The 9,717-nt window shown below is 37.2% G+C and overlaps 1 protein-coding gene across 5 annotated transcripts in view; it reads left to right on the forward strand.

Moving 5' to 3' along the window:
* EPB41L5 (erythrocyte membrane protein band 4.1 like 5) overlaps positions 1–9,717 on the forward strand; it is a 162,019-nt gene that overhangs the window by 120,959 nt on the left and 31,343 nt on the right. For all 5 annotated transcript variants that reach the window (XM_014547919.1, XM_005876498.2, XM_005876499.2 and 2 more), the window contains 3 exons: positions 1,128–1,225; positions 5,409–5,537; positions 8,594–8,658. In XM_014547919.1, coding sequence (XP_014403405.1) covers positions 1,128–1,225; positions 5,409–5,537; positions 8,594–8,658 — 292 coding nt within the window. The remainder of the gene's footprint in view (positions 1–1,127; positions 1,226–5,408; positions 5,538–8,593; positions 8,659–9,717) is intronic.

A 9,717-nucleotide genomic window follows, 5' to 3' on the forward strand; every position in this document is an offset into this window, starting at 1 on the left:
CTACCTGCCTGCCTGATCACCCCTAACTGCCTCTGCCTGCCAGCCTGATCGCCCCTAACTGCCCTCCCCTGCCGGCCTGATTGCCCCTAACTGCCTCTGTCTCAGCCCCTGCCACCGTGGCTTTGGAAGGAGGACCAGACGACTGGAAGATGTCTGGTCTATCCGGTCTAATTAGCATATTACCCTTTTATTATAGATGTGTTTTGCAGCCAAGGTGGAACATAAGACAAAATGCTTGTCCCGCATCACACCTAATGTGTCCAATATGTAATAGATTGAGTCAGTGAATGAATAAATATATATCCTTCATCAGTTTGCTCCACATAGTTTAGTTTTAGGCTGTGTATTTTTAGGGCCAAGGAAAGAAAATGGCAAAGTACTGAGGTTTGGCTGGAGGAGCTTGGGTTGTGGTTATAGAAGAAAGGATTGTGTCACAGGTGAACTCTGCCTTCTTTAAAAAATATATTTTTATTGATTTCAGAGAGGAAGGGAGAGGGAGAGAGAGATAGAAACACCAATGATGAGAGAGAATCATTGATTGGCTGCCTCCTGCAACCCGGACATGGTGCCCTTGACTAGAATAGAACCAGGGACCCTTCAGTCCGCAGGCTGACGCTCTATCCTCTGAGCCAAACCAGCTTGGGCTCTGCCTGTTTTTTAAGTCGTTTAAAAGTATATTTTTATTGATTTTAGAGAGAGAGGAAAGGAGAGGGATAGAGAGATAGAAACATCAATCGGCTGCCTCCTGCATGCCCCCTACTGGGGATCAAGCCAGCAACCTGGGCATGCGCCCTGACCAAGAATCCATCTGTGACCTCCTGGTTCATGGATCGATGCTCAACTACTGAGCCACACTGGCCAGGCAATTTCTTTGAACCTTTTGACTAGTAAGCCTTCTTACCCACACATGCTATTGAGATTCCATATGTAGTAGCTTTTTAGGAGCGGTGAAGATACAGGCCAATGTTGCTGTTTAGGTTAACTCTTATTCAAATTAATGGAGAGTTACCTGGTTACAGAAAGAAAATATCTTTATTCTGTGGTCCTAACCATTTAATTGATGATACCATCACACAGCTATGACAGCGTGGCAGACTAAGAGGCTATTTTGCCCTTTTTTTTTTCAGCATTAAAAGATGCGCCAGAGAAGCTGAAACACCTTGAGATAGAAAACGGTTCATTGCCCTCCCCTCGTCCCAACATTGATGTTAACATCAACAACCAGGTACTCAGATTTCTCCTTATATACCTGTCACACATCTCTAGACCTCCCAGAAATCCTTTCTTTCCAAAGCTAATACTTTTTCTTCTCTTTTGCTGGGATATCTGTCTGTGCTGGATTCTTATAAACCTGTTTTCTCATTTAAAAAGGACAAATTTTCAGATGTTTAGGAGGGAAAGAGAAACTTGGGCATTGGCATTAAGAACTGTAAGGTCATCTAATAATTTTTTACACATATAGTCAAAAGTGATATAGATGGTAACTTTTAATTTTGATTCAGCCTTTTTATTTTCTTCATTCTGTTTAGTGGGTCTTGATTTAGTTGAAGAACTTAGTGAATGGCTTTTGAAATTATAGGAGGATTTTTTGAAAGGAGCTGCTCTGTAATATAAACAAGGAAGAGACTAGAACTCTAGATGCTTCAGATTTATCTTTCATACCTTTCACCACCCTGTCTCCTTGGAGTTTTTAGGCATTGGGTGGGGGTTAGGGGTGCATACCAATTAAACTTTAGTTAACTGCAAAGCATTTTCTTACTTCTACATGCAATATCTAAAATAAATTGAATGAGATAAAAATAATTAATTGTTTTAGCTACCCGATGTCCCCGTTAAATGGAAGAGTAAATTTTAGGTAATGATCTGGAGACACCCTTGTATAGACAACAGATAGCAAGGCTCTGTTGAATGAATCCTGTTTTAATTCGGTTTTAAAGAGGAAAGGGGAACACTTGATCTGCAGTGTTCTTTCATCACTGGATAACTAATGGGAATTTTTTCAGAGACAAGTATGAAGTAGAGAGTGATTTTCTTCTTTCTTGCATAGTCATTTGTTAAAGCTGTTTTTTTGAATCCAATTTTTTTTTCAATGTGTTTTTGTTTTTTCTTAGAAATATCTTTTAGAAGCTGATTAAATTTCAGGAAGGCTTTTATTTTCTTGACCACCTCGATATTTGTAATTATATTGGTCTGTGTGCTTTCACATTGTCAGTTGTTTTACTATCACTGTAAAGTAGGAGAATGCGGGGTCAGAGACAGAAGGTTAATTTGACACAAATTTAGTGGAGGACTTGAATGAAACTAAAAAACAATGAAGCCTGGTGACTCTTGGGGAGGGGAGAAGCAGAGTGAGTGTTCGTTACACTGGTTGAGAACTTAAGCAGACTTTGGGGTGCCTTTAACCCCTGATATAAGCACCTGACCGCCAAGGACTTCTCTGCGGTAGAGGGTCATTTCAGATTAGTTCTAATTGGGGTATTTAGGAATCAGGTGTCCTTTTAATTCTTTTGGTCTTATGCTTGACACATTTTGGCCATCCAAGGCAGATATATCAGCAGCTAGGTGCCATTGGAGTTATGTGCTAAAAGAAAATTAAGTGAAGTGGTAGGTCAAAGTACAGGCAGGGAGACTTTTAAAGCCTTTGGTACTTTTGCAAAATTGCCTCCCAGAAAGATGGCAACAATTTATACTTTTACCTGCGATGTTAGTTGAACTGTTGTTTTTGTTTTTAATATAGGCATGAAAATAAATATGTGCCTATGTCAGAGGCAGGTTGCTCTGACAACCCTATTATATGATTACTAAGTCATCTCAGGTCTCCAACATAATTGTCTCTGAAAAGAAAATGTCAAAGCATTTTAACTAGCTATAATTTTTTTCAGCTTTATTGAGATAAAATCTATAATAATAAAAGTGTAATATGCAAGCCAGGCCAGCCAAGGCAGGTGCGATGCGATTGAGGAGGAGGGGGCACCGCCATCGCCCCATGATCCCCCTGCAGAGGGAGGCCCAGGCCACCGGCCGGCAGGGTAATCAATCAGGGGGCTCCGCAATGGCTACCCTGCAGGCAGTGCTGCAGTGAGTGGGTGGGGCCTCCTCTGTGGAGCAGTCAATTGCGGGGCTCCCGGACTGCTAGAGGGCACAGGCCTGGCTGAGGGACCCTCCCTCCCAATGCATGAATTTCATGCACTGAGCCTCTAGTTGACAAATAAAATTATAATATATTTAAAGCACACGACATGGTGATTTGCTATATGTATACATTGTGAAATGATTCCTGCAATTAAATGAACACATCCATCACCTCAGAGAGTTATCATTTTGTTTTGTTTTTTGGTGATAATGTTTAATAGCTACTCTCTTAGCAAATTTCAAGTGTACAGAACAATATAATGAACTATAGTCACCATGCTGTACATTAGATCCTCAGAACTTATCTGTGTTATCACTGAAAGCTTGTACCCTTTACCAACCTCTCCCTATCCCCCTCACCCTCAGTTTCTAGTAGCAACCATTCTACTCTGTTTCTATGATTTTTTTTTAGATTTTACATATAAATAATATGCAGTACTTATCATTCTCTGTCTGACTTATTTCAGTTAGCATAATGCCTTCCAGCATTTTCCATGTTGTTGCAAATGGCAGGATTTCCTTCTTTGTAAAGACCGAATAATATTCCGTGTGTGTACACACAGTCACACAAACACCACATTTTCTTTATTCACTCATTCTTTAATGTTCCCATCGGTTGGTTCCATATCTTGGCTATTGTGCATAATGCTGCCGTGAACATGGGAGTATATCTATTCAAGATAGTGATTTTGTTTCCTTTGGATATATCCTCAAAAGTGGGATTGCTGGATCATAAGGCATGAAGTAGCCGTGCTCAGAAAAGTACAGTAAAGACTTATTTCAATTAATAGGAACATTCTGAAGATGAGGAGGTTACACACATAAATATAGTCTAGGCCAAGGTAGCAATGCTCAGATTTTTATGTACCGAATCACATGGGAAAGCTTGTTAAACATTCAGATTTTGGGATCGCACCCAATTACAGATATGTAGAGACCATACTAAGAAACATAAAATTAAATAATCACATTAATTAAATCATTTTAAACCTGAAATATTGGTGCAGTACATAACCCCATACATGCCAGCTAGCCTGTTTTACAGAACAAAAGCTGTATCTGTGACTAAGAAAATATTTAGAGTGCATTTCTTATTTAGACCAGTGTTAAATAGCAACCATAATAATAATAATAATAATTGTTGTTGTTATTGATTGTTATTCATTTTAAGTTAAGTAAAATATCAGTTGTAGTGTAGATAATTTAAACTTACTAATTTGCTTCCTCCCACTTCTTTTCATAATAGTTAATTTATATTGCTTTAATTATGATCTTTATTGACTGGATTTGTGTTTTATTCTATCATTTTCATAAGTCTATAGCTGAGAGTGACCTGTTTGTGACTATATAAAATAATCCAAACATAATTATCTGCCTGGTGACAGCTACAGAATTACAGGGATTAGCCTAACTGAAAATTAATTACAATAGTCTTCCCATATCTATGATTTCACTTTCCATGGTTCCAGTTACTTGTGGTCAGCTGTGGTCCAAAAATGTTAAATGGGAAATTCCAGAAATAAACAGTTTGTAAGTTTTAAGTTGCGTGCCATTCTTGGAAGTGTGATGAACTATCACGCTGTCCCACCCAGGAAATGAATAGTTACTTTGGTTATCAGATCGACTGTCATGGTCTCCCGGTGCTTGTGTGTTATTTAATAATGGCCCCAAGTGCAAGAGTAGTGATACTGGCAATTCAGATATAACAAAGAGAAGCCATAAGGGGCTTCCTTTAGTAAAGAGGTGAGTACAGTACAATAAGATATTTTGAGACAGAAACCACATTCACATAATTCTTATTATTGTACATTGTTATAATTGGTCTATTTTATTAGCAGTTATTGTGTGTATTCTCTTTCTGTGCCTCATTGTAGATGTATATGTAGGAGGACATTGTTTGGTACGATCTGTGCTTTGAGGACCCAGTGGGGATTTTGGAGCATACCTGCTGTGATAAGGGGGACAGCGAATGGCACACATTCTTTGTGTGTGGTTAGTTCAGGCGTTTGCCCCAGGTAATATAGTTGGTTATTCAGTTCCTTAAAGACAGGAAATTGGGCTAGATGGTTTTTTGTGGTCCCAATCAATTCATATTTCATGTTTGTGATAATCAAGCCTTAGTTTGAAATTATATGTAGGAGTTGACTATTCCTGGAATAGGCTATGACTGTTTAAGACACATAATTTCCTGGTTGTCTAAATATGAACTTTCATCAGCTCCTTTTCTATTTCCATGTAACTATCAGATTTGCTTATAGTTTATTTTTAATATCTAGGAGGAAGTGGTGAAGCTGACTGAGAAATGTCTTAATAATGCCATTGAGAGCCCAGGATTGAATGCTAGGCGAGTTCCTCCTGACTTGAAGAGTAACATTTTGAAGGCTCAAGTAGAAGCAGTGCAAAAGGTAAGCTGCTTTAAGAGAGATAGTCCTGGTGAAATGAAAAGAACATGAAATTTAGAGTCCAGACACTCTGAAAAGTGAATAAAATACATGAACATTAAGCAAGGGTGGCCTAGCTAGTGATTAAAGATAGAGAGTACACCAAGAAACATACTTGAGATGGCAAAATGCCTTCCTAATTCTAAATACAAGCTAGATTAAGAGGAATACTTACGGGATACAAAGTAAGAGTAGAGACGCTGTAGGGTTTAATAAGTTTTTTAAAAAGGTAAAAATCCTATAAAAGCAAGTCCTTAATCTTTGCCTCTTGTATCGCCAGAAAATCTAGAGATGCTTAGGTTCCTGTCACTATTAAGTCTATGATGTTAGGGTTTTTTAATCAATCTGCTATTTCCTACCACCCATCTACCCCCAATTTGGCAAAATTGTGAAGTTCTAAGCAACAAGAATGAAAGTTACAGGTGAAAGAGTCCACGGTGACATCATGAGTGATACATGGGTTGAGACCAGCCCCCATTACATTTTTGGCATCCATGCTCTCAATGTCAGCTTTCCCTGGGCGCTCCCCTACTTCAGACTGTCCTGTATAGTAAACCAGGACAAAAGCCCATTTCACCAAGTCATGTCAACAAGATTTCAAAACATCCTACTGTTGAGAAGATGCATTTTACCCCTTCTGTACCCAGGCATAGCCTTGAGAAGAACTGAAAGGACTTGAAGAATATTGTTTGTGTTTTTGATCTATCCTCTCCCCCAATATAAACATAAAACATAATATTTTCATATATGAAATAAATAGGACAACTTGAGTTTGAATCCTATTTCTAATCTACCACCTACTAGCTTTGTCACTTGGCAAGTTATTTAATTTATCTGAATCTCGGTTTAATTGTATTTGAAAAAAAGATCGTGGTAGAACCTACCTTAAGGTAGGTTACAGGATGAAATGATAATAAATGTAAAGGACACAGAATAGTGCCTGGCACATAATGAGCGTTTAATATGTGTTGGAACTACATGTAGTGGCAGTGGTAGTAGTTGTCATTGCTTTGCATTTCAGTTATATTTTTGGATATTTTTTGAATTGCAGAAGAGAGAAATAACTTGACTAGCCCTTAATTAAAGAGATTTTATTTTATAGTTAAAAACCTTACCATGAAGAAAAATCCAGGACCAGATGACTTCATTGTTGAAATCTACTGAACATTTAAGGAAGAACTAATGACAGTTCTACACAAAGGCTTTGAGAAAATAGAGAGGAGGGAGCACTTTCCAACTCATTTCATGAGACTACTATTACCCCAATACCAACATCAGAAAAACATATGACGAGAAAAGAAACGATAGACTAACTCTCTTGAACATGGACTCAAAAGCCTTTAACAAAATATAAACAAATCATACTCACAATTTATGTAAAGGATAGTACATCCTGACCACATAGGGTTTATCTCAGGAAGAAAGTTGGTTATTATTCAAATACCAGTATAGTTTACCATGTTAAAAAAAATAAGGAAAATTTTCTCAAGTCCTATGGAAAAGTCATTTCACAGAATTCAACCCCCCTTCATGATAAAAACTAACAGAAAACTAGAAATAGAATGAAACTTCTTCAGCCTGATAAAGGGCATCTATGGGGAAAATCTATACCTAGCATAATACTTTGTGGCAGAAGATAAATTCATTAGAATAGCAACTAAAATTAAAAACTGACCATTCCTATGATGTCAGTGGTAGAGCTCCTGCAGTGTGCACTGCTGGTATGAATAAAAAATGCTTAATAAGCTCTTTAGAAAAGAGTTTGGCAATATATTAAACGTACACTTACATACGATTTAGCAGTTCCACTCAGGTATTTACCCAAAAGAAATGAATATGTCAGTTCAAATAGATACTGGTACAGGAAAGTTCCTAGGAGCTTTATTATAATAGCTAACAACTAGAAGCAACCCAAATGTTCATTATCAGGTCAACAGATAAATAATGATATATCCATACAGTGGAATGCTACTCAGCATATAAAGACTTAATTAGTGATAAGTGGACTATCGTGGGTGAATCTCAAAAACATGCTATTCTAAAGAGGCAGACACCAAATATAAGTATAATGATTCCATTTATATGAAACTATAGAAAGTACAGTCATTGTTTGCCATAAGTAAGGGTTTTGATGGGATTGCATTGGAAGCCTCAAGGGAGCATTTGGGGGTGGTGAAAATGGTACATATGTTCATGGTAGAGGTGGTTATGCACCTGTATATATTTTTCAAAATTAATCAAACTGTACATTAAATATGTGTGCATTTTACTATATATAAATGATACCACAATAAAGTTAAGGAAAAACATTGATTTCTTCAGAAAAATTTTTTAGAATTCTCTCATTAAATAATTCTTGCATTCAGGGAAAAATAAAATGCCAAATATATACCTTAACATCTGTTTTCTCATGTAAATTCAAAAAATTATGACATGGAAACTTTTTGGAAATCTGTATGTATAGACTAACACACCATGGTGTCTTAAATAATTGAAAGTTATCTAGTAAAGCATGTGGCTTTGTATACTAATATATTCAAGTGGAAGCATAGATTACTAATTTGGATATGGGATAAGATTGCACTTGGTGCAGTACTGATATTTCCATAGATAAGGTATGATTACTTCTTTTGGAAGTGAAGCAAACTGATATTTCTGTTTTTACAGGAAAGAAATATAAGTTTCTTGTTACTTTACTATCCTCCACAAAGATTTAATATTTATACTCTTTCTTTATTTGTTTGTTTTGGTTTTGTTAATCCTCACCCAAGGATATTTTTCCAATGATCTTTTAGAGAGAGTGGAAGAGAGAGAGAAAGAGAGAAACACACCGATGTGAGAGAAACACATGGATTGGTTGCCTCCTGCATGTGCCCCAACCAGGGCCCGGGCCAGGAAGGAGCCTGCAACCAAGGTACATGCCCTTGACTGGAATCAAACCCAGGACCCTTTGGTCCACAGGCAGCTCTATTCACTGAGCCAAACTGGCTTGGGCAATGTGTATTATTTCTTTTTCTTAGGTTACAAGAGAAGATAGCCTATTGAGTCATAAAAACGCCAGTGTTCAGGATGCTGCCACAAACAGGTACAGTTCTGGGTAAACTGAATTAAGTGATGTTTTCTTCCTCTTCACTTTTTTGGGGGGTCTTTTTTCCTATTTTCCAATCTATCACCACATGATTAGACTGAATTAAATGATGTTCTTTTCCTTTTAACTTTTCTGTGTAGCCTTTTTTCTTCATTCCCAATCTATCACCGCATCATTTCAGGGTATCTATTTGAAAGACAACTTGAATTCACTCTTCTGTCCATTACATAGCTGCTTAGTACCTAGTTTTAGATTATTTGAAGGTAGTCCTAATTAATCTCTCTATGTTCTCATTCTTTTTGAATTGATTGAAGTTACAGAGCAAAAACAACCTTTACAGGTATTTTTAATCTTATAAGGTACCTGGGAGGAATGTATGTTATTTCTCTTGGGTATGGTAGTTAACTTTCCTGTCATTCCAATAGCCTCGTTCTTATAAACTTTCTTTCTTTCTTTCTTTTTTTATTATTTATTTATTTTTAATTAAATCTTTATTGTTCAGATTATTGCAGTTGTTCCTCTTTTTTCTCCCCATAGCTCCCCTCCACCCAGTTCCCACCCCAGCCCATGCCCTTACCCCCCCACCATTGTCTTCGTCCATAGGTGTTTGATTTTTGTCTAGTCTCTTCCCGCACCCCCCACACCCCTTCCCCCCACAAGAATTGTCAGTCCACTCCCTTTCTATGCTCCTGATTCTATTATATTCACCAGTTTATTCTGTTTATTATATTTTTTATTCACTTGATTTTTAGATTCACTTGTTGATAGATATGTATTTGTTGTCACTTTTTGTTCAAAATTTTTATCTTTACCTTTTTCTTCTTCTTCCTCTTTTTAAAGAATACCTTTCAGCATTTCATATGATACTGGTTTGGTGGTGATGAACCCTTAGCTTGTTCTTATCTATGAAGCTCTTTGTATGACCTTCAATTCTAAATGATAGCTTTTCTGGGTAGAGTAATCTTGGTTGTAGGTTCTTGCTATTCATCACTTTGAATATTTCTTGCCACTCCCTTCTGGCCTGCATAGTTTCTGTTGAGAAATCAGCTGACAGTC

The sequence above is a fragment of the Myotis brandtii genome, unplaced genomic scaffold (genome assembly GCF_000412655.1).
Source record: "Myotis brandtii unplaced genomic scaffold, ASM41265v1 scaffold488, whole genome shotgun sequence".
Taxonomy (NCBI): domain Eukaryota; kingdom Metazoa; phylum Chordata; class Mammalia; order Chiroptera; family Vespertilionidae; genus Myotis; species Myotis brandtii.